Genomic DNA, 25,193 nt, shown 5'->3' on the forward strand with positions numbered 1-25,193 from the left:
TTTGTTTGTTTTTGGTACTCGCCGCCTAGACGCGCCATGAGGCGCACAAGTATATGCGCGTTTGACGCGGAGCGCGATGAGTACGCATAACTAATTTATTGCGGCATGTATGGTTCTTGCGTACACGCAGAACGCGTGCAAGAACCAGCTTGTAACCACCTCTCTTTCTTTCGCCGATTGGGGGTGCACTTCAGCTCGGGCCGGATACTCTAAATCTCCGGTGATATTTGGCCATTAACGTACACACTAAATAAAGATCGGCCTCCACCGCGTACGCGTCGAGGTGTGAAATTTGGCAACTTACAGTTCAGTGGCGGAAGTGCCTGTAGCAAAGCGACATCAAAATGCACTGGAATTCGGAAACGCCATATCGTCACGCTCATGTATGCAATATTCCAGCGTGATTTTGTTGAAAATCCGCCCAAAAGCCTCGCGATTGGTCAGTATAATGATTGATGTCCTAAAATGGTTTATTATATCGAGTCATTTGTCAACGAAGTGTAATGCATTTTGTTTTGTAGGCACAAAAACTGTAAAAAAAGGGGGGCGAGGGTTACCCGAGTAGTTGGCCAACCTAAATCCACAATAATGTTTGCTCAACTGCGAAATGTTGCGGTGAATAATTTCGGGGCATTTCTTTTGCTCAAATTAAATAAAAGTGTAACGATCTTGAGGGCATGTGGTACATGTAATAATGAGATGGTGCTTCGTCATTCTGTCGCGTGGTCACTATTCAAAAGTACTATGGGTCCATGTGGCAAAAACAATCTGTCAGATTGACTGCACTTCCACTGCCTACCACTTTTACTTGCAGCTTTCCTCAGTCTTAGCACTGCAATTTGACCTAGAGGTTGAGCCGACAACCTGTACAATTAATGTGGGCTAAGTTATCTGGAGAGGAGCTTTGTGTGCGCCGTGCTGTCAGAGCACGTAGGCCTACTGCAGGTGCATTTCGTGAGCACACAGGATTACCCGCTACAACATACACTGGGCCGTGCGAGCCATGTCTGGGTCCCGCCTCTAACAGTTGCGAATTTCGTCTTTTCGGTCTGCGGTAAAGAGCCGTTGGGCACCACTGATACCGATGCTCTGAGTTGCACGTGCAAACGCCGCCAGGCGTGTTGGCAACACAGCGTGCAAGGCTACGACACCCGTAAACCATTCAAATTATTTATCGCACTGTACACGTACGTACATGTATTTGCAAAGGTACAAACACACACGATAAAGAGCAAAACTGTATTAAAAAAATAAAGTAATACTCAACGATTTTAATGCAACATAGCCATGTAAAGTCGATAGAAGCCAATGGATTCTCATTTGTATCGACACTTTTAAAACCTACGAAATTGTACATTACTGGAATATCAACTGCATCTTCGGGTCAATTAAAACTGCCGTGACAGAATACACAGACAGCATGCACCAAATCGAAGCTCTTGCATTTGACCTCAAAATACATTGACCACCGGAATGGTTGAGTTTAGTGTAGGCTCAACTTTCGTGGGTTTCACATTCTGTGTCGGAAAAAAACCCACGGTGAAAGAATCTCATGATTCACTGCTTGAAAAACGTTACTTCCAAGATTGAGTATTTTACATCTTTAAATAACAAAAGACTTTATTTAGACATTTCGTAGTGATCGCAAAAGCTCGCGAACGTTCAGTGACACGATCAAATTAGGCCTAAGTTGACGAAAGAAACATGCTGTGCGTGAAAAATATTCGTCATCCCCGGAATCGAGTCCTTCAGTACAACGCCCCTACGCTGTTGACCGGCAGACGAGTAAAGCCTAGTTTTTGTATCGACGTCAACAGATGCAAAGAGCATCGCCGAGCAGTCCCCGGTGATACACACTTAATGGCGAAGTTGAGTTTCTTGCCTATACTGTCTGGGTTGAGTCGCTTGAGTATAGCCTATACACACAGGATGGCATGACGGGCGTACAACGATGTGTTTCTCGTTTAGCATGCATTTTGCCCAAGATTTTCTCCTCATTACTTATATAATTATGCAGTCCCGAACGTTAAGAAAATAGCTGACCACATACAAAATACATGTACATGTGTTTCAAACTGGAGTATGGTTTTGCAAAATGCAAATGCCGCCGTGCAGTGTCTCTTCTGTCTGCGTCTAGACGCCTTGTGTGCCGTAGGGGAACAATTGTTTCGCCATAAACCAGGGAAGAGCTCACGATCACAGGCATGCATCGATGCATTCCTGTGCATGCATGGGGAAGATTCGACCTGTTCCTTGTTTGTTTGTCTCTTGGGTGTTCGTTTCTTGTTTCTTCAGTAAGTCTCTCCCGTGATTTCAATTGATGGTTAGCATCTCACCTGGATGCAACGATTCTTTGACGGTGGAGGTCTTCGTAATAACCAATGCTGTACCGAACGCACGCCTGCACATCATCTGGCAAACTGTCTAGATCCGGGATGGGCGAGGGTCTGATGAACCCTTCACTCTCGAAGACATTCCTGTAGGCCGGATCTTTCTCGTCGACACTCATACAGATCTTGGTGCCCACCCAAGTGCTGGTGATGTCCCTGCCTGGCTTCCAAGACAGCAGCTTGCTGGAGTACGGAATCCCCATCTTGGAGCAGTAAGTGGACAAGATCCCCGCCGGGTCCTGCAGCAGATCGTCGGCATCCAGGATGACCGGTGAAGGCTCGATGTTCTCTCGGACGTACTCCACCAAGTCGCACAGCTCCTTGTAACAGCGACCCGGAGGAAGGACTATGGGCGGCCAGGTCCGCATGTCTTCCGCTATTTGTGCTCCCAGCACGTGCTTCTTATAAGATGGGAATACTTTGTTAGGATGCCGGATGATGAAACTGTACTTGAATCCCTTGGGCAACATGTCATAACGACCATCCAGATATTGGGCCTGATCTTTGCACAAGAAGACCTTCTTCCCTGGGTAGGGCGCCTCTAAGATCCTGCGGATCGATTCAAGAGACATCAACGATGGGTCCACCCCCGAAGCTGCGACCTTGCTCTTATAAATACCGTCCAAGAGGGCGTTCAGTTTCGGACCCATCGGGTGATGGGGAGTGGTGACGGGCCGCTTAGCATCTGGGCCGAAATAGAACGCGTCTGCGTAGAGTTGGGTGGCAATCTGGATCCCGTCGACGTAACTCAAGCACTTGATGAAAACTGTAGTCAAGCTGCGGGGAATGCCCCACAGAAAGACTCGGTTCAGCTCATCGGCCATTACGCTATTGAGCTGGCTTCGAATGGAGTTTCTGTAACGAAATAGGACAAGATAGCCAAAGTTAAGTATCATTATTCCTCTCACAATTCACAAAGGCGCCCCCGAACGGGTCTCCACTGTGCAATCCTTGAGCTCGAGGTTTTGCCACATGCATGGGTCCGGCAAGCAATTTCTTCTCTTACATAACACGCTGGAGAAGGGTTGTTGACTGTTTAAAAGGGAAGTAAAGTCCGACATTTCAACAGGGGAAGCTCCCGCCGCGCGCAAGCATGAAGAGTGAAGACCAGTCTCCTCTTAAAGAACCATTCTCTTTCAGTAGGAAAGTGCATGGTGTATCGCCAGACAGTTGAGTAATAATTAACAACGCGGTCGGGATGTAGGTCTGTCCGAGGGACAGCCAGGGGCCTTTTAATTTTATGGCATTCATTTTGTTGTTCGGGATACAACAAACGCGACACTGGTCTCACAAATACACATTTGCAAGCGTTTTAGACGAAACCTCCAGTCATTTTAACCAGCTCTCTGGCGCTACTACCTGAGAGAATCATGATTTCTGTTGAGGGGCTCTCTGATCGATCAAAGAGAACACTAGAAATAGTCCCGAGCAAAAATTTATGCAAAATCCCAAGAGAATTATTACACTGTAAATACAAGTTTTCCATGTTTACATGTAATGAATGAATAAAAATTTGAGCAAAACAAACAGTTGCAGTGAATGTTCTTAACAGTAAACGCCGTTACAGAATAAAACTGTTACAGTAGATTGGATCTGGCCTTGGCAAGCATTCCTAACCATTTTGACGAGATACGTACATACTAAAGACAGATAGAGCTACAATACCTTGTGTAAGAGTGTTCTATAAATGCTTGCTATTGTTATTGTAATAACAAACCGATTTGATAGGATTCAAGTGACTTTCCCGCTCAAATTGTGAATAATTGGCAATGGCAAGCCAAAGACTAACTACACTGTCAACTTCCGTCAACTGGGGTGGGGAGGGGGCAACTGCTTCACGCAAAGTACTTGATATATTGCGGCTACTGGACGACATGGAGGTCCTGGTCGGCCTGTGGAATGGGACAAGCACAACCGTGCATACATGTACAGGTCTACTTCATACGAGGATCAATTAAGACCGCGCGCAGGCAGACAAACAGGGTGTTACTTTCGCTAGCAGAACCTTGGTTTCTTGTCAATCACTGTCAATGAATCGGATACGTTGACGTAAACGTGTCGCCAGTATCACTACCGCCCTAAGAGGTGGGAGGGGGAAACACCTAAATAGAGAAACAAAATAATGTGAGCAGCCAAGTAACCAACACCATAAACACCTTCCGTATTTAATGGGGTGCACGCCATGATCACCGCACACAATCGACGGACGTAAGACTCAGAAAAATATACTCACTGGAGGTTTCCTTGTACTTAGTATACGTCATGCATATTGCCACGTAGAGCCAAATCATGGCTGATCCATGTTCAGAGACAAAACGGGACATCAGAATATGCTCATTTCTAAATTACATGTACGTGCTCTTCGGCCGTTGCACTATTCAGCAACGGCACAAAATAAATCGGACAGAAATAGCGCCCTCTAGCGTTGCGTGTGTTACTCAAAGATACCTTGTGGACATTTTTTTTTTTCCGACGGATTTCAGAAGTGTTTAAATAGCCACCTGATTTCCTTTCTCCCAAATAACTCTAAAATTACCCGGGCCCAGGTCTTAATGTACCCGCCACATCACAAAGAAAACTCCCCACATTGAAGAAGATGACAAAATCCACAGTTTTGACTTCTCGTTTCCCATTTTGGGGGTTGTGTTCCTTGAGGAGGGGGTAGGCAGGGTTTAAATGATTAGCTCATTGGTCCTTAAAATCTCGGGGATTTTCAAACACTTTTTTCAACCTGTATTGGGGCAGATACCTGACAAATCGCCACTAGGCTCTCCAAAAAAAGGAAAACGCTCAGTGTAGAAAAAGTCTAGCTGTTTTACCTCATGTGTTTGTTTTTGTTTGTTTGTTTGTTTGTTTTGTTTTTTGGGGGTTTTTGTGTGCTCATGATTCGCACAAGTTAATCTATGAGTGTGAACTTGTACAACAGAAACATAAGTGGAACTTGAACAAAAACGTTTTGTGGAAGTGGGCGCTCAGTGCACGTCGGCTTGTCTGTGTATCTAGGAGTATAAGTCCCAGGGGGATGCAGGTCAAGGTATTTCCTCCTCTACCCCCTGCTATTGAATCATCGCCACCATCCTGACTTTTTCGTGGTGAGAAAAGAATGAGTTGAATTTTAAGGACTTTTTTGGACTTTCCGATGCTAAAAATATTTATCAAAACCACTAAAGATGGAAGAAAAACTTTAAAAGCTTTAAATCCGCCATTTTGTTGGAAAGTTCAGGGGCCAGGTGTCATCTGTCATGAACAGCGCCCCCTAGTATCATGTGGCGCCAACCCCCCTCCCCCCACCTTCCAAATTTCAACGGCCTGACACTTTCTGTTCTCCGTCATCTTCCGCCTGTGTTTAAATTTGTACTACACCTAATAAGCATCAGTAATAGAAAATAGCGGGAAATCATTCAGGAACAGCGCCGCCGCTGATCACGCCGAGGAACAGATCGGTAATACGCCGTTTCACAACAGTGTGCCACCAAGAGTTTGCAACGCGTTGGCCAATCACAATGCGCAAAATCTGTCTACCCAATGCGCGTTTGGAGAGGGTCGACAAATTTCGCGCGTTAAGATTGGCCACCGTGTTGCAAACTCTTGGTAGCGCACTATTGTGAATCGCCCGTATTAAAAAAGCCTTTTTTACTAGAAATTAAGGTGACCTCTACGGCAATTTGCTTTTCACTTTCACAAATGTTATTCGGGCGGTGACGGACCGCTACGACTGTCACTAGCACCCTGGGCTAACTCGTACTGCTCTCGCATCGGTCCAAGCTAAGTTAGCTGGGCATCCGTATGGTTATATTTCCTCGCCATAAGAATCGTTACTATCGCACTTCTCTCGGGAAGGTTCCAACCGCCGCACTACGTTAGGTTCCGCTCTCTCAACAAGGGTTTGACCCGCTGCACCTGACCGACAAGCTAGGGAGAATCTGCTCTATTTATAGGATTCTAGAGGCTTAGGAATTAATAAAATATGAGCGTCGTTGAACAGCTCAACTAATGAGAATCTTCCATCTCAAAGGGTCACACGACTTCCTGCTAGGTATGTGTGCAAGCATGCAGCTATTGTTTGCTGTTTGCCCATAGTGGTGCATTCCACCAAATCGTTGTATTTCTGCGCGCGAGCTCATTAATATTTTGTGATCCCACGGGATTTTTACAATAAGACAGACCATTACCAGGAGGGATCACAGAAATATTTCTTTAAATCCCAAATTTGGACTGATAGTTTCCAGTTCGGGGTATTTATTTCACAAAAGGCCCCTAATTGCAGGCCTATTTTGGAAAGAGGCGGGCGCTACATTCAGAAATGAGCGCTTAGTTTTACTGCTATTTAATTTTGGAGGTATCTTCCTTGAAAGGCCAATAATTTTTTCGTGGCTAACCCCCATGAAATTGAAACGAAAAGTGATCTTCCGGTCATAATCTTGAATTTCCAGTGAAAAAAGGGATGCCGACCTATTCACGACAGTCAACAGGCGGCGCTATTTCGGTCCGATTTTGCCCTGTTTTCTATGGGAGCGTATTTTGGTGTAGTGCAAGCTGTAAAGACAAGATGGTGGCGCCCATGGCAACAGACCAAAAAGGGGGGCGCCCTGTTCTTTTTTTTTTATTGTTTTTTTATTCATGGGTGGAGAAAAAGAGCAGTTTTGTCTTTAGAAGTTGGCAAAACAGTTACGATTATACCCAAAGATCAGAGGAGTGTACACATTGTTTCTCGGAGGGGCTTATTGACTATTCTGTCCTATAATGACTGGAAGAGGGCCTGAAATTCCCCCATTTTTTCTTCCATAAAAGTTCCCCCTGAACGCCGGGAAAACAGAAATTTAAAAAGTTCGATCAACAATTCCGTGTGCTCGTCCTCTTTCTGGTACTGAGTTTTTCTTCTCTGTGTCCCGCAATTTTACTGAAGATGTTTGATTTCTCTGTTTTGTTTACTGAATAAGATTGTCATTGCGCACAAAATACTGCCACATTGAGTGGCAACAGACAAACTGTGTTGTCCTTCTTCAGAAAAGCAAGAAAGCGTATTCAATGTTTGGAATCGGTTTCTAGATTTTGGATACTTTTCTTCGTTTCGATCCATCATTACTACTTGTGCAACCAAATCTGTGCAGGAGGCTCCCAAAGAGCGCCCTCTGAAATTTCGTGATATTGAGATTAGGGGCTTCCCCCAATATTTCCGGAATGCTCATGCGCGCGCGGATTCGTAACACATGACCAAAGATCGTACAGCGCCATAGAGTTGGATATAATAATGATATCCAACTCTCTGTACAGCGCCGAAGGCGCAAGATGGATAACTCTGCTAAACAGCTGTAATTACTTTAGGCGCCATTTGAGGAAGCGATACGCCTGCGCAGTGTACAGTACTGCTTGGGCGCAGGCTCACCAGGTGCACGTGCCTGCCGCGGCGCCTGCGCCTGTGCATGAATGTGCATTGCGCAGGCGTATCGCTTGCTCAAAAGCGCCTATGTGATAATAGCCTTTTACGTGTATTCACGGTGAAGTTCGCGATCTTGCGCCGCTTTGCGGCGCTATACGATATTTGCACATGACTGCATGACGTGTCGCCTTGCATTCTGAATATGGCATGTCTAGCTTCACACGGTGTGTAAATTGTCTCGGCTTGGTGTCAAAGTTTTCAAATCGTAAGTCATATTCAAGTCATAATCGTAAGTCATGTAACTTGAAAGTATGCCTGAGCTTTACGTTGAGGGTTATGCATTGCTGGTGCCTTGGAGGACTTTTTATTTTAAATTTCAGTTTAGTTACAAGTTTGTACAACCGTGTTTTATTCCTGCTTGATACAAGGAATATACAAAAGGTTCGCTGGCGCCACGGTCCAGTGATCAGGGGGTAAAGTAGATAGTGATACGGCCCTTCCTTGCCAGCGCCGGCTTGCCCGTTTTAACCCCGCGTTAAGGGGGGGGGGTGTGAATCTCGATTTGTTTTCCGATATCGCCAGAGTGAGCTTATTTCCGATTGGCTTTTACAGTAAGTGGAGAAATAAGAGATTCACTAGGCATGCTATGCAACTAGGCCTGATACCCTGTACATGGTCTCTGACTTCAGTCTGTTAGTGTAGCCTGGGAAACTTGTGATGTCCGTATCGGCATCTTTTCCTACATGTGTACCTCCAAGGTTTCGGGGTACCATTCTCTTCCCAGGGACTTGCAAAACAATCCCGTTTTCATCATGGCCTGCCAGTGGCCCAATTGGTATGTACTAGACTCATTTGATATGCTTGGATCGAATCCACTGGTCAAAGGATTTAGGTTTTTTCCAACTTTTCTTCCACTTTAATTAATCTTCTTCATTTTCTCAATCAGATCGCGTATATGAGTATGTTTCTTTTCCTTTTCAGTAGATATCCCTGGAGGATTTTTAAAGGCAAGTAAAGTTGCAGATCCATTCGTTGTAGACTGGTCTGATTCCCGTATCCAATGCACTTGACCATGTTGACTGGTGCAGAAACCTATCTAAGTGCTGTGTTGTGCCAGTTCTTACATGTATGTAAGTTGTAAAGCTTTACAAATTTACTGACTTTATTCGTTGGTCATCACAGACAGTGTGCAAGAAGTGGAAGTGAAGTGACTGTTCTTACAATGCACATACGGAACAGTACGTGTACACATCTACCTGCACATGTACTTTATTACTGTACCGGGTACATACATGCAATTTACATACATGTACATGTACATTTACATTTACAAATGTACATACATGTACATGTATATGTACATGTAGTACACCTGTACAGGTGGGCAATGAAAGTATACATGTGATGCTACCCAGTACATACATGTACATGTACATGTATGTAAGTGAAGTTCCCAAAATGTCACTTCTGTATTGCTTATTGTTCTCGATACACATGATACATGTACATGTAGACTTCCACTGTACGGTACTGGTCCACTGGAGGTGGGTAATTCCAGAAATTACGGGTCTATTTTTTATTGGTGTCCCTGTCACATCTGACATGTCTGACATATGATTTTGTACATGTAAGTTCAGAACACATGTTCTAATATCCAAGAGTGATTATAATTATGAACTAATGCAAGTTACCTGTACCGGTACCTGCCAAACAAAGGTCAGATGTAACAGGGATACAAAAATGTCACACAGTTGGACCCCTAATTTCTGGAATTACGCAGGTACGGTACTTGTTCATACAGGTGTAAAGCGACATGTACCGGTACATGTGTCCTGGTTTTGGCATGAGACATGTACAGGGTGTCTTCATAAAAAGTATACCGAGATAAAACTTACTGTAATAGCAAAACTACTTGATGTATGGAAAAGAAAAATATATCTCTAGAAAGGGCAGAATGCCCTCTTTTCAACTTTTCTGTCCTCAGAAAATCCAGCAAACCACAAACTGTACATTTACCATGTTTACAGGAAAAAGTAACGGAAAACTGCTTTAATTCACAATTTGATGTTTGAGCAAGAGAAATACTGCACAAGTACATGTAGGCAAAGACGAATTGAGATAGTTACCATGTACAGGAAAACTTAACATTTCCATGGTTAATACTCATATGTAGCTTTGCAGTTGGCAGTAACGGACCAAGTGGAAAGAGTGTCGTTTGGTGGCAGATTCAATGATCGATTTCACTGCCAGTAGATGAAGCCAAACGGAAGAGCAAATTTTGATCTTTCACCTAAAGGGAAATATTCTTACCCTTGCGCACTCTCAAACAATCCACTTTTGTGTGGCAGCAAAAGTGGCAGGCAGCCAGGGCCATCTACCGGTATTATTTGTGCTATTAGATTTAATCCGATTAAGTCCACGCTTTCGGTTTTGGTATAGAAACAGATTGAATAACTACGTCGGGCATGGCTGATTCCGATGACGATGACGTTCTGTTCTCCAAGTCCCAGACCAATCAGCAAACACGGGGGCTGCTGGGAAATGGGGTCAAGAATGTGGATGATGTTATGAACGGTCCGAAGGAGGACAGACGGTTGAAGAGGACTTTGGCACTCTGCGCTGCCTTCCTCAGTCTGGTGAGTTGAACCCTCAATTCTCCCCTGCCTGTCGTATCAAGTCAGCACCTTTTCTCCCCATGCGTTATACCCGTAAATACCTACACATTTCCAAATCACACCAAGATCAGTCAAAATATTCTGGAGTTCATGAAAAACTGACAAATATTTATGTCCCACCACCATCCTCAAATTCACTTTTCTTTAGACATGTACGTATCTAAAGCAACCTTGCATTGTCTGGCATCTTGCTGAACCAGTTTGGTATTCCAGCAGGGCATGCTCAGAACCATGCTATTCAGGAATGGCTATTGGTATACGCGGTTGTGAATAGTCTGTCCTATCAGCGCAGCCATACATTGACTTGTACCCGGTACGTACATATGTACGCGCTTTGTTCCTGAAACACCTCAACGTTTTGCTAAAAACTGAACTGGCTCATTGTGACAATTTGAACAAATTATACGTACATGTGTACATGTAACATGTACATGTACTAGTACATCCAAATGTTATGGAATTGGTGTCAAAGTACTGGCACACGTATATACATGTATGTACATGTACTGGTATACTGTGCATAACTCCACTAAAAATCTTTAACCATAACCGCCCACATGTAGGCCCCTTTGGGTAGGATACGCCCTCAATACCGGTACTTCCAAAAGCCTCCGATATTTCTTGAATATGGTCTGCGAAGGTTAGTCTTGCCCCAAGACTGGTTTTTACTGGTTTGGCTGGTGCACCGTGCAGGCAGTATGCTCTAGCGAGCACAGCCAAATACACAGTGCTGGTATGAGTGGAGAGGGCTACATCTACGGGTACTGATGAACTGCCAGAAAACCAGTCTTGTAGAATCTGGCAGTCTGCATGGCCCATGATTTTCAGCGGTGCGTACGTACCGATAGGCAATCATTCATCAGGCCTTGAAATAAGCGATGGCCATGACAGGCAGTGCTGTCATTGCGTTTCTCGCTGGCCGAGGTGCCTCACAAAAAATCTCCGTCCCCACGGCCAGTTTTGGCTTGCCCTACATTTACCTTGGCCGTTGTGCCCTTTTTCCACAAACATCCGTAAAGTTATTAAAAGCTGGAAAATCCTTGTTTTCAGATGCTTGCAAACCCATTGCAAGGTGTCTTAACATCTCTCAGAATCAATGCACACAGACGTTGCAATGCATGATAAGATGTCGATCTGTGCCTGCACTGAATCTACTGGTACCGTACTGTACTGGTATGTCTCCTTCCAAAACTTACCGGTAGTTTTGCTGATGTTCAGGGTCATACGTACACTGGAAAACCATTGAGCTCTTGTGATGGAAACGAGTCGTCTGACGGATTATTTTGGTAGTCAGTGATCTTAATGTACATGTAAAACTGGCCAGAGTGGCCAAATTAACATGTACATGTACAGTGTACATGTACAGTATGCAAAGACAAAATTTTGAGAAGGCCTGATGCATGTAATGATGGATTAAAATCCTTCATTCCCCCCAGTAAATGAATTTGTGGTTGAGTACTGTACATACATGTATACATACATATTCATGTACTGTACAGGTGTACATGTCCATGTCCAGTGCACCAAGTTTACAGTGTACATGTACCGCTACTGTACAAGTATATCACATATATGTACATGTGTTGAATTTGCTATGTGCAGTGTACATTGTATACCTGTAGATCCACATGATCTGCCTGTACATGCATGCGAGCAGCGTGAATGGACAAACCGGCATCATATGGAAGATTTAACAATGCAGCATGTACATACTCCAAGAGATTGAAGAGAACCTTTCCAGTGTTATTATCTTAAACACTTTAATTTTTTTTACAAAACTGTAAGAGGCGTAAGACTAGTCATCGGTTTAGTTTGGTAATCTCACCTTTGAACAATTGAAATCTAGTTTGCAATCTCTTTTCAAACCTTACCAGTTCATTATACATGTAAATGTACCGGTACATGCACGTACATGTAGTTGTAATCTTTGTACTTGAAAGGTACAGAGTCCAACTCTGTCTGTAGGGGTACCATACTTGAGAATCATAACTTAGATGTTTGCTTACTTGTTCCTTAATATTTTGCCTGCAGGGTTTGGCTATCGCTGTTCTGGGTCCAACCTTAGTGGCACTCAAGGACCAGCTGGCTGTCAGCCTCCCCAAAATCTCCTACGTCTTCGTAGGCCGTAGCATTGGTTACCTGGCTGGGTCCGTGGTCGGTGGGGTGACGTTTGAATGGTTCCACCCCTCCTTGCTGATGGCTGTGTCTCTGCTGGCAAGTGGGATTGGGCTAATTGTCGCACCGTTTTGTCACACCCTCTGGATTCTGGCAGCTGTCATCTCAGTGGTGGGTCTGGCTATGGGAGCTCTAGACACGGGTGAGTGTCATCAAGACAATTTGTCGTGAAAATGTAAAGGCATGTGTTGTCATGCTAGCTGAAGCAGGTTCAGTGGATGTGCGTGTACATGTACGTGTACATGTCTGTGTACATGTACACGTACACGTACATGTACATACCCTGTACCTGCAAAGTGAAGTGATACCCAGATACTGCCTCCAGTATTATAATAATAATAATAAAAATTAACCAACACTTGTTAAGCGCCATCGATCTAGTCAACTATTCCGAGGTGCTGTATTATCACCAGTGTGATGTGTTTGGTGCACCGTCTCTTCATTTCTTTTGCAAACCAATTTAAGTGAAGATCCACAGGTACACTCAAGTGTGTATTTGCCTGCAACTGGGGACCCCCTATTGTTCCTCTTTTGTTGGTACTTTAACTTTTTTAGAAGACCATCCATATGTTTTGTACACAGTTGTCAATCGGGGACCCTCTGTCAATTGGGGACCTTATTGTCCTCTATTGTTCAGGGTCCCCAACTGTATAATTAAAGTTTGTTCACTGATTTTTATATGATTGGTCTCTTTGTTTAATTTTGTCTTGTTTGGTGTTGATGTTAAATGTTTCATTTCTCAATGCAGAATATGCATATGTACTTATTAACCCCTTCGTGCCGGGGAGCGGCATAGCCGCCGTAAAAATTGAGATCCTCAGCCCGCTTTTCAGCTATTATTCTCGGCCCACGCTCGAGTGAACACGGTGAAAGAAGGTAGACCCTGGCTCTTGTATGTATGGTGATTGGCCTTTGTGCGTAGCCCAGAAATGAAAAGACCGATTTTGCATCATAATCATCAGCTTCACAATTGTCCCCACTTTGAAAAGAGGCAACGGGAATGTGGAGGGTGAGTAGAGCCGTATGCCACCGAACAATCAGCCTTTTCACCGTGTAATTCAAAGCGTGCAGAGCACGCAGGGCCACAAACCGAGAATTTGCGGTTTGGCAGGTGGCCTTTGTGGCCAAGCGAGGCTGGAATTCTTTGAGTCAGCTTTTGGAAAGAAATTCTCGTCGTCAAGGGGTTAATAGTCATGGTAAATACGTGTATATTTGTTAAATGATCCCATTCCTGTAACTGGCAGTCCGTCCGCTGTTGGATGTGGTGAATAAAACAAATAAATAAACTAAATTATGAAATAAATAATCATTATCCCTGCGCATTGGGATCACATCATCTGAACATTCCTGAAAGCATATCAGCTCCCTTGGGAGTACATGTGTACCGGTACCAGAATGTATGTGTAGGTAACCATCCGATTGTAATGATTTTTTCTGTATTACCTTAATGGAGATCCTGTCCCGTTTAACATGCTTACCAAAGGATATTATTCAAAGCACATGTACAGTGTACATGTACCGGTGTTCATATCAATGTACAGATACATACATACATACATGTAGGTTGTATATACTGTACTTAACGGTGCATGTACTTTACACATGCCACATGTACTGTAGCTCCCCCACCAACATCTAACTTTCAAACATTCTGAAGTAGCGTTTTCAGAACAAATTTACCGAGAATGCATTTTGCATATAATGCATGTACATGTATATTGTATGTGTACATTGTTCATTTTATCATTCAGGTGCTAATGTGGTTTGTCTGCGTCTTTGGGGTAAGCGTTCATCCCCTTTCCTCCAAGCACTCCACTTTTGCTTTGCTGTTGGGGCATTTCTAGCCCCACTGCTGGCCGCCCCCTTCATCCCTACTGACATCATCTTGGCTACTAATAGAACGGCAGCAGTCCCAAAGACATCGTTTGTCCACACACGGGGAGAAACAGGGTCGACAAACGTAGTAGAACAAACGTTGTTAGAGAATGCTTCAACCGTCACCATAGGAGAGACAACAATCAGCACCACTGCGACCAGCATGGCCACTGCAAAGTCCGCCACCATGACCACAGCCATCACTACAAAGGACACCACAGTTAACAATGTACATGAAACCACCACCGCAAAAGATACGACAGTTGCCCCCATGGAGGGCGCCACAGCTAACGGCATAGAAAACGCCACAACTACACAGACAACAGAAAGGGAGGAATCAAACATGTCAAACCAGACAGTTCAAACTGCTGTCTCAACAGGTAGGCTACAGGTGTTAACGTTTCCCTCCTCAAAAAAAAAAAAAAAAACCCGGGCAATATGATACCGCCAGTTGCCTCTTTGTCTGGAGGAGTGCTTTGAGTCTTTTGCAAAGGCAGCAAAACACCTTATTTGCCAAGGTTCACAAATACCACAGGGAAAGAAATGCAGGAGTGTGCCAATCAATGCTGCAAATGAAGTGGCAACCGTGAAAGCCCTTATCAGAGGAATCTTTGAATAAGTGCAAAAGGTTCCGGTACAAGCCCTCTGGAACTACATGTACATGTACGTGCCATTATATGAAAAAATTGAGCAGTGGCGGCCGCCATAATATGATGAAGGAAGCTCGGCAGCAAAAGTCTGGGGAGGTCAGGCAGGTCTGGTGGCTGCAGGTTTAAATCTGGCTCCAGGTTCTCTGTCCACCTTTATAATTAAATGCAGTATTGTTTATTAGTCATTCTAGTGATGATATATGTACATGTATATCATGGAGTTCTACAAGTAGTCAGCCACATGGTGCCGAGCAGTCCACAGGGGTGGATCCATGATTTTCTGGGTGGGGGGTGGAACTAAAGATTTTAGAGTCATGCCTGTAATGTTAGGGAGGTTGGTTAACTACCTGTCTCATTAATGGGGCTAGGTCCCGCCCTCTATTTTTCTGCCCCGTCCCTCTTTTTCATCTCTATTTATTTATGTATTTATTTTGTTGGTGAGAAGGGGGGCATGTCCCCCCCATGGATCAACCCCTTGTCCAGAGTAACTCGTTTAAAATTACACTTGATTGACACCACAGGAAATTCCACAGTTGCCACAACCAAGGGCGCTAGAAACATCACAACAACACCGACGACAGGGACAGAGGAATCAAATCAGACAGCGGTTACTACTTCTGTTTCAACAGGTAGGTTACAGGTGTTAACATTCCCCCCCTAAAAAAAAAAAACAACCAAAAACACAGGCAACATGATATCCCAAGTTGCCTCTTTATTTCTGCATCCGGAAGAGTGCTCTGGGTCTTTTGCACAAGCAGTGAAAGACCTATTTTGCTAAGCTTCACAAATACCACAGGGAAGGAAATGCAGGAGTGTGCCAATCAATGCTGGAAATGAAGTGGCAACGAAAGCCCTTATCAGAGGAATCTTTGAATAAGTGGAAGAAGCATTAGTTGAACAAAGCAATAAGACCAGATACCCCTATCAGCTGACTGTACATCGGCAAAGGGCACCCTTTTTATGTTCTATGGTTCTCATATTTTTTAGACCTGAGGGAGGGTCAGTCACTCAAAAAATTAAAAAAAGGAAATTCCTATGTTTAATTAATTAAAAAAAACAAGGCTGCTTCCATATTCAGTAGATGACTGAATAAACCAGGCAAAGTGCTCTGTGCGTACTGGACGTTAGCTTTTGTATCAAGTACCATGAGTGGAAGAGTAAACTGTGGAGCTATAGGTGCTGGAACAAGTCCTCTTGAACAAAGTCTTAACCTACAGTACATGCTCCGGTATTGTGTACTAACAAGTCAGTAGGATATTGTGTGGGGGTTTGTGTACTTTTTTCCGTTGACATTTTTCACTCAAAAATTGATATCATAAGGTTAACAGTGGAATCTTTTGATGTCCCATTAAGTAGGATATATTAATCATTTTACCCATATCATTGGCCAGAAATATACCACACTTGACTGTGACAAGTGTACATGTATTTAGAATGCATGCCGTTGCGGTACCATGCCGATTCAACATCACAACACACTTCGTTTGAGTCATTGTCAAGACAACGTACGTGTATGCAGTGTTCCCGTGTAGTGTGCACATTTCTATGGTGCTCTGTACTTGATTGTATGCTGTGCATTAATTTGGAGCAGTACGGCACTGTTCGTTCTGGTACTGATGCCGTGCCGTGGATTTCGACTGTGGCTGTGTTGATGTTTAGGCGAAGGGAACTGCACATGTACATTTTCAGTGCTGTTTTTATAGGCAAGATCCTCTTAGAAGGGTCGGTAGAAAAAAAAGCTTTGTTTAATCATTTTGGCAATCCACAGGGGCGGATCCAGAATTTCCAAGGGAGGGGGCATGAACTAAAAATTTTACTAAAGGTCATGGCCTTAAAATTAGGGAGGTTTGGTAACTTGAAGCAAAAGTGTTGTTTTATACGTCTTTATTACATGTATGGGGCTGGGTCCCTTCCTCTGGTTTTTCTCACTTCCTCTTTTTCCTCTCTTTTTATTTACAATGTATATTTTCTTTTGTTGGTGAAAAAGGAGAGCATGTGCCCCATGTGCCCCCGGATTCAGCACCCGTGGTCCAGGGTAACTCATCTAAAAATGCACTTGTATGAGTGAAACATTTTTTTCTATTTCTTGCAGCTAATCCCACTTCTGAAAGTCAAGTTGAGGTTTCCTCAGCGGTACCCCCAGGCCAGTTTCGAAATGTGTACATCATAATAGGAGTCTTCAGCATGCTGGTATCGACGAGTTTCTTCTACTTCTTCTGCACATCCCCAGTCAGACCACCACCATCATCAACTCCGGGGCAGTATGGAGACAGAGAGTCCAAGAACATGGATTTCAAGTACACTGTCCTGGGCCTGATGTTCCTATTTTACTTCCTGTATGTTGGGGCCGAGGTCACCTTCGGTGGCTACATCTTTACCTTTGCCACCCAAGCCCAGGACGGGAAACTGATGAATGAGACTTCCGCGTCCTTGCTGAACTCTGCCTTCTGGGGGTCCTTTGCTACCGGCCGGGGCCTGTCCATCTGCCTGGCCAGTGTTCTTGAGCCTCATATGATGCTGATCTTAGACATGGTCGGCTGCATCGCTTCCTCAATTGCCTTGTCCTGGTGTGGGGATACCAACAGCATAGTGCTCTGGGTGGGGACAGTGGTGCTGGGACTGTCCATGGCATCCTTGTTCCCAGCTGGTATCTCTTGGCTGGAGTCCTACCACAGAGTGACAGGGAGCATGGCCACCATCCTGGTTGTTGGCTCAGCTTTTGGTGAGATGGTCTTCCCTCTGCTAATGGGGTGGATGTTACGCAAGAAGGACATCAGGGAGGGATCAGGCTTCCTCCAGACAGGTCCCATTGGCCTAATGTACTTCATGCTAGCGACCTCGGGCTTAACGGCCATCATCTTCATTGTGATGCAGTACCTTGCCAAACAGCACGGGGTGGAGCAGACAAAGCCTGGGACCTCAAACCCGGCCCAGGATCTCAAGCTGGGTTTGCATGAGGCCATCAACATGGAGGAATTGATTCCCAGAGGGAATGCCAAACAAAGCTCCAAGCCAATCATTCCCAAACCTCTACGCATCAAGAAACATACTGAATGAATATTCCAAATTCATCTTGTAGTAAGAGGATTTTGGAGTGGTGTCCTTTAAAAGCAAAGCTCTTGTTATCCATGTTCACACATCCTGTTAGATTTGGTTAAATTCCTTGTCCACGTCTCCTGGTCAGTAAATAAATTGACTACAACTACATGTAGGAGCACTTGTTCAATAGATAGTAATCTAATGCATGTGCCTCAGTTCTGTGTCTCAATGACCAGGGGTTAAGCTTTTCCTCTTTACTTGTTGAACATTTGGCAGTGAACTTGGCCAAAGTGTTCGAATTCAACATTGGTCACACTGTATGTTTGCCTTAGCTGTTGGTATACATGTCATTTCTTCAATTCCTGGCTCTGTATTTGTTTTGACGGTTTGTTCCTGGGCGGTTGGAGACAAAATACATGTATGTGGCTCAAGCATTGCATACTTTGGTTTCAAGGCAACTGGAATCCAAAGTTGGGTGATGCTTCGGGGTCGAGCTTTATTTGATAAATTTCCACGCTTTCTTATAACTTAAGTGAGTAATGCAGGTGCATTTTGGCCTTCTCATCAAAGGCCAATGTCTACAAATATACCCCAATACACCGATCCACCGAGAATTCATTTTACCAAGATGATGGTACCAAACTCACACATACATGCATAATACACATACAGTTGCAGGTGCATGTGACTTGTGGTGTGAGGTGTCTATGCACTTTGAAAAACCACAAAACCCTGTTGGTCAAAGAGGCACGGGAAAACCTTCCAACTATCTGCGCATAACTTTAATAATTGGACCCGAATGGTTTCTGAGTCTAAATGCAGTACATGTCATCTGTTTCGTTGAGCCAGGGTGATAAATCGAAGTACTTTACTGATTGAGAATTCGTCCAAAACCCCACGTGTACTGCGGATCACGAGAACATGACTGATGTATTGGCGTGACTTTGTGTACAAGGTTGTACAGCCACGCTGGTGATGTGCCGTGGGGAAGCATAGTGATGCACTATTTCTGCTGCAACCGCCATTTTGTTCAGAACGTTGCCTGTTCCTATTTTTGACTGAGCCAATTTCGCTGTAATTTCGCCTTAACGGTGTCGGCGGATGGATGCCAGCAGTTTGGTTTTTTTTTAAAGGTTTTCTTTCGTTCCAAAACATAGATCAGAAATTCGATTTTTGTGTACGATTTACGTAGCATCAGCAGGGAGAAAAATATGGAACATGCTTTGCGTGTGCGCATACGGTGTTTTCCGAATTCTGCATCGCCACAGGCATTGGAGACCCTGTATTTTCAGTTGTTACCCATTAGAGAATGAGACACATGTAGCTTTCTGAAATATCTCCTCAGAAATTTCAAGGCAAAATATGGTGCTCCCTACCATTTATTCATTTTTGTTCAATTTGTTCAACTGAACACTTAGTTGGTGAAGACAAGTCTCACTGTAATGAAACATATTGTGGCCCAGTAATTCGATGTCTTGCATTTGTACAATTTATGGACGTAGTGTAACAAAGCAACACGGGCGATTCACAATACAGAAAAAAGCACCTCCAAGAGTTTGCAACGCTTTGGCCAATCACGATGCACAAAATTTGTCGACCAAACAGAAGCGTGTTTAGTAGGGGTCGACAGATTTTGCGCGTTGTGATTTGCCATCGCGTTGCAAATTCCTGGAGGCGCACTATCGCCCGTACACAGCCGGGCAATAATTGTTCACTGGAAAATGTTACTTTGGGTTTTAGCATTACTGAAAGAAAATGAAAGGCTACGTGTACATGTATATTTGTTATTCCACTGTTTGACTGTGAATTTTTATTGATCGAACATTGATCACGTGATTTGCCGAAAGCGCGTTTACTCAGGGGTATGCGAGTGATAATTACTCCGAGGTACATGTACGTTAGTGATGTACATGTACCCACTTTGATCTTTCCAGCTGTTGAAAGTAAGAACTCTCATTTATACCGTGTTGTATTATATTAGTGTGACCTCGATCGGGCATAATAGCCACATGTATGCTGGTACTGCGGTGCATCATTCCTAGTAGATGTACGTGTACCATATAGGGACACTAGTGAAGCGCTGCTACCACCGCCATGCCGCTTTTGTTCATATCGTTCCTTGATGTTTTGTTTGTCAGTTTTCCCCCAATTTTGCCGTAATTTCACCTCTGTAAGTTTAGAAGATGACAACAGGTCACCTTCAAAGAGGATGTTCCCTACCGATTCAAAAGATGTGATCAGAAAATGTGACTTTTGAATACATAGGACCGCATCAGCACAAAGAAAAACACTGAACTTTTCACACAAATTGTTCGTAAATTCTGCTCTGCATACCCCACAGTTCCAGCCGTTATCAGTGACAGAATTGGAAGGTTAACTGGCAAAATTCTTCGGAAATATCAACAAGAAGATGGTACTTCCTACCAGTTATTTGATTTATTCTACGAAGCTTTTCATTGTTGCAGACAATTTCAATGAAATGCATTGTTCTGCGATAAAACGTACATGTATTTCACTTAATACTGTTCCCTTGCTTGGTTTAAGCTATTACCTGTTACTGTGATATACTGAAACAATTGTTACTTGCTATGAAGGGGTCCGCGGGCTTTGTATACCATTGGATTCAAATGTCACCCACGAATTGCGAACGATGTAATGTACGTGTACGCTGCTCCCACGAAAACACAAATCAGTGAAATGTCATGAGGGCTTACCAAGTAACCCGAAGGAAAAAAAACCAAAAAACAGATGTAGGCCTATATAAGAGGACAAAATGGTGAAAGAGTCCCACCTTTTTGATTAAGAGATTTCTCCATGTGTTATAGAGTAAACGCAGTTTTTCTTTATTCCTGTGTTGTTAATGTTGGAGGACAAAAAGTTGAGAGGTTTTATGATTAATTATGGAAGATACACTTCAAAGACAGGTTCATTGTTCGCGGTTATGAGTACATGAACATGACGATTGCTGAATTAATCATGTAAGTATATGATCTGCTTGCAAACTGCGACTACCTTTGCTTTCAGTTTGAAGCGCCTTTGTAGGTACAGTCTTCGGAAGGTGCTGCCATTGTATAATGTGAGCATGCGCAGTATTTAGGTGCTGATATCGTGAGACATACATGTTGTCTGTTCACTGTCCTTCCGTTGGTATTGAAACTGTTTTATATACTTCGAGATTGTTATTTTTTGTCGTTTGAATGGCCTTATACAGTTACACAGTCTTTGTTGCATTAACTATGGTTAAGAACAAGGGAAATTTAACTGAATCTTAGTGTCTGTTCTTGGATTTTAGGGGATTTTATTTTTGAAGGAATCGATTTCATAAGAATCAGTGTCAAGAAGTTGAAATCAAAGCAGCTGCTGATTGCAGGAGATATTTCTCCATTGCTTCTTAATCCTTTAAGCGTTGTCAATTGGTTTCAAATTTATACATGTACAATGTATATTGTGATTCAATTTGTAAATAATTGTTAATATTTCACAGAGCGTTGTATTAACTTCTTAGATTTCTTAAAGTGGGAAGTTTCACTACAAATTAAATCGAAATCAAGAAATACATGTACAGTGTACAAGCGAAGAGGTTACATACACCTGCACTGAAAAGATTCCATGACAGTCTTTCAAACCTGAATATTGTTCCCCTAATCAAATGCGTTCTGTGACCGGTAGAAACGAATAGGCACTCCATTATACCAGTTTCAACCCAACTTCGGTTTACAGAATATATGCTTTTTTTAAACCTTACGTCAAAAGGTGTTGAAATGTGCTGGGTCAGAAGTGTGCATCCGCCGTCAGTATTTAGTAACATAATGTTTAGCCCCATAACAGCAAATACGCAATATTTGTAGCCATATACATACTTGTGGCAGAAATCTAGCGAGATTTCTGGCCATATCTGGGTGCATCCGGGTTCATCTGGGACCTTTTTCTTCAGCTCTTTCCCGGATGTTCTCAATAGGGTTCAGATCAGGGATCCGGGAAGTTCACTCAAAGAATTAAATTTGCTCTTTTTGCTCCTAAAGTCGTGGTGTCTTGCTGGAAGAGCTAGTTTGCGCCAAGATACATGTACACCTTCTGGCAGGTGACCAGATTTTCCCTGGTGATTTGAAAATAACCGCCATTCTTCATGATTATCCAACTTTTTGAGTGTCCCAGATCATTCGTAGCATTGCAGCCCCCGGGGGGGGGGCATGATACTGCCACCGTCATGCCTGGCAGTTGTTATGCTGTTGGGATCGAACGCTTCTGTACTTTCCACCAAACTTCAGAATTTCATCACCGGTGTTCAATTGTCCTTATCAGCTCATAGAACCTATCTGTAGAAGTCATTCCTTTATTGATCTTGGCCGAAACTTGAATCAAACTTGGATGTGGGCCTAAATTTGAAGAAGACGGTTGTTTATTACATGGTAGGTCCCGATGAGCCCGCATTACTCCCGAAAAAGAAAACACATTTTTTTTAGTGTACTTTTCGATCACAAGTAGGAAATAGTTTGGGCTTTTAGACCTTCATGCTGTGTAGACTGTTTTGAAGGATTTAGACTTGCCACACAGTGTTTGTACAGATTGCCTTGCAATGGAGAGGTTTTTTTGAAAACTCTTCCAATGATTCGGATTGAAGAGAAAAAGAGAGAACGTTTTGAACACATTTCTACGAAAGGGTAGATAAAATTATGCTGAATCTGACTTATCAAGATGTGAAGACGAGAGCCCGCCCATAGCTATCTGTTTTAGCCAGTGAAACAATGACCCGGGGAATATCTTTTGGCCCAAAACGTCGTCATGTTCTCAACGCAGGTGCACATAAACATTAGGCTGCAACTGTAGAAGCCAGTGCTGTTAAATGTAACTGTCCGTTACATGGCTCTGTGACAGACGGGGCGACCTCTCAAAATGCATGAATGTCTGAAGATAAACGCCGCATGCATGGTGGCACTGCCGTTATGGCGTCGCCTCTGATTTATACTTGATCAGAGATTTGGCAGTTAGGCCTCACTTGGCCTTTGATAACGATTGGGCCCATGCCATTGTTTTGGTCTTCCCTATGGTTAGGCCTATGTATTGTTAAGCCAACTGAATGTGTCAGTCATCTTTCCTGCGTCAGCATTGACTTGGCAAGTGTTTACGATTTGCTCCAAGTATTAGTGACCTGGCTTGTCATTTGTCAGTGATAATAAAATCAATGACTCAATTCTTGTCAACAGGTAATCACCTTTTAGATAATGCTAATGATAGTGCTCTTTTCTGATCTCGTTAAAGAAAGGATTGATTGATATGCACAAGGAATGTCCGTTAGTTGCTCTTAATGATATTTGATAATTTGGGTGCAGTATTTTTCAGGATGATGCCATCTCTTGAACTTAGCTTGTTTGAATAAAGTTTACAATCAAGCGGGATTTTGTTCTTGAGTGTATCAGTTCATATTTTGATGAACAAGAGAACTTGAATCGAGCCACACCAAATGACGTTATTACATGCATAATATCCAGCCTGAATGTAGGCTTATTCTGTTGACAGTACGGGCGATTCACAATAGTGCGCCTCCAAGAGTTTGCAACGCGTTGGCCAATGACAATGCTCAAAATTTGTCGACCCAATGCGCTTTATTCTTTTGTTTTACCGGGCTAAACGTTAGTTGATTTACTGTTTTCCCCGTGTAGTTTAAAGTCTTTAAGGTCATCCATCTCGATTGCTTCTGTAGTAAACTGCATCTGTTGTGAACTGCATTTGTTGAACGAAATGCATTTGTCAATGAACCGCAGGTTGTTGCTGATCTGAGGACGCTGTATCCGGTCACAGTGGTTAAGTTTGAATCTTGTTTTCGATATGACACACGGATTGTAATGATCGGATCATTAAATTATTAAGATCATAATTTTGTTTGTTAATTAATACGGGCGATTCACAATATATATAGTGCGCCTCCAAGAGTTGCAACGCGTTGGCCAATCACAACAAGCGAAATTTGTCGACCCTTTCCAAACGCGTGTTGGGTTGACAAATTTTGTGCACTGTGATTGGCCAACGCGTTGCAAACTTTTGGAGGTGCACTATTGTGAAACGCCCATATTGAAATGACTTTGTTGCAACAATGTTCCCAGAAATGGTTTATCCTGACGGCTCTGCATGATTGAACACATTGTCACTCAAAAGTACGTCCATTTTGTTCTTTGCAGAACTGATTGATAAATTTGATGAATTTTAAAATGAAAATCTTCATACCATTAGACACAACGTACACCCTTCTCTGTTCCTTCCCTAGGTCCACCAGTTCCCAAATAAGCCTCTATACTGACGAAGTTCAATGACAAAGTATCGATCAAACTGGTCATATCCCATGTTCTGGTAACTTAGACATGTACTCGAAGGGCCAGGGGCGTAGCAACCTGGTGTCTGGTGGGGGGCTGGTGCGGCACCCCCATAATTCCAGTCGGCTGATAGAGTTTCGGTCAGCAAATGAATCTAAAGTTAGTACATAAACAATATACGTTGCCCATTGGCATTTCCCGTGAAGAATAAAATGTAGCGTACCACGGATCACTTTGTGAATTTTACACGACACGAGGTTGCCGAACAAGTGACAAGTCGGCGAATTGGCTCTGTCACACCCCCCAAGAAAATCCCTCGCTACGCCACTGAGCCATTCCGCCTCGTCGTTGGAAGAAATGCACTCTGGGATTCTCCAAAAGCCCTCACAAAACAAGTTATCCGCTAGATATAAACTAAAGACTTTTTGTTTGTACTAGTTACTTTTATATGGTTACTTTTTGGACGTTGTACTAAGTTGCGAACTGATCGCGCACACGGCCACTCCAAAAGCCACTCCTTGCAAACGTCATAATGGCCCGAAATGTTGGCATTTGTACAGTTGTAAGTATACCATACCTCACAAACTGGACATGAATGGGTGGCACAATAGATTACCGCAGTGCAAAGGAGTTTGGGGTGTCTACTTCATGCATACACAGCGTACAGCAGTACATGCAATGCACAATTCCACATTAACATA

The 25,193-nt window shown here is 43.4% G+C and overlaps 2 protein-coding genes across 6 annotated transcripts; one reads left to right on the plus strand and one right to left on the minus strand.

Annotated features, from left to right (window-relative positions):
• Positions 1-1,242: 1,242 nt before the first annotated feature.
• On the minus strand, positions 1,243-4,780 carry LOC110987490 (uncharacterized). The gene is made up of 2 exons (XM_022250254.2): positions 4,624-4,780; positions 1,243-3,245 (listed from the first exon to the last, which is right to left on the minus strand). Exon 2 carries the CDS (start codon positions 3,212-3,214, stop codon positions 2,333-2,335), a length of 882 nt encoding a protein of 293 aa, XP_022105946.2. The 5' UTR covers positions 3,215-3,245; positions 4,624-4,780; the 3' UTR covers positions 1,243-2,332.
• A 3,096-nt stretch (positions 4,781-7,876) lies between these two features.
• On the plus strand, positions 7,877-23,580 carry LOC110987488 (sodium-dependent glucose transporter 1A-like). 5 transcript variants are annotated; one of them, XM_087131204.1, is made up of 7 exons: positions 7,915-8,035; positions 8,752-8,777; positions 10,210-10,406; positions 12,477-12,762; positions 14,372-14,875; positions 15,667-15,774; positions 17,238-23,580. In XM_087131204.1, exons 3-7 carry the CDS (start codon positions 10,236-10,238, stop codon positions 18,200-18,202), a joined length of 2,034 nt encoding a protein of 677 aa, XP_086987330.1. In that variant the 5' UTR covers positions 7,915-8,035; positions 8,752-8,777; positions 10,210-10,235; the 3' UTR covers positions 18,203-23,580. The 5 variants fall into 5 exon arrangements, with proteins under 5 accessions (XP_022105943.2, XP_086987330.1, XP_086987332.1 ...); XM_087131206.1 differs by having other exon boundaries at positions 8,755-8,777; XM_022250251.2 differs by lacking the exon at positions 8,752-8,777 and having other exon boundaries at positions 7,877-8,035.
• The last annotated feature ends 1,613 nt before the right edge of the window (positions 23,581-25,193 follow it).

Source organism: Acanthaster planci, linkage group LG21, assembly GCF_054643075.1.
Source record: "Acanthaster planci isolate LZ-2023a linkage group LG21, COTS_SCS, whole genome shotgun sequence".
Classification (NCBI taxonomy): Eukaryota; Metazoa; Echinodermata; class Asteroidea; order Valvatida; family Acanthasteridae; genus Acanthaster; species Acanthaster planci.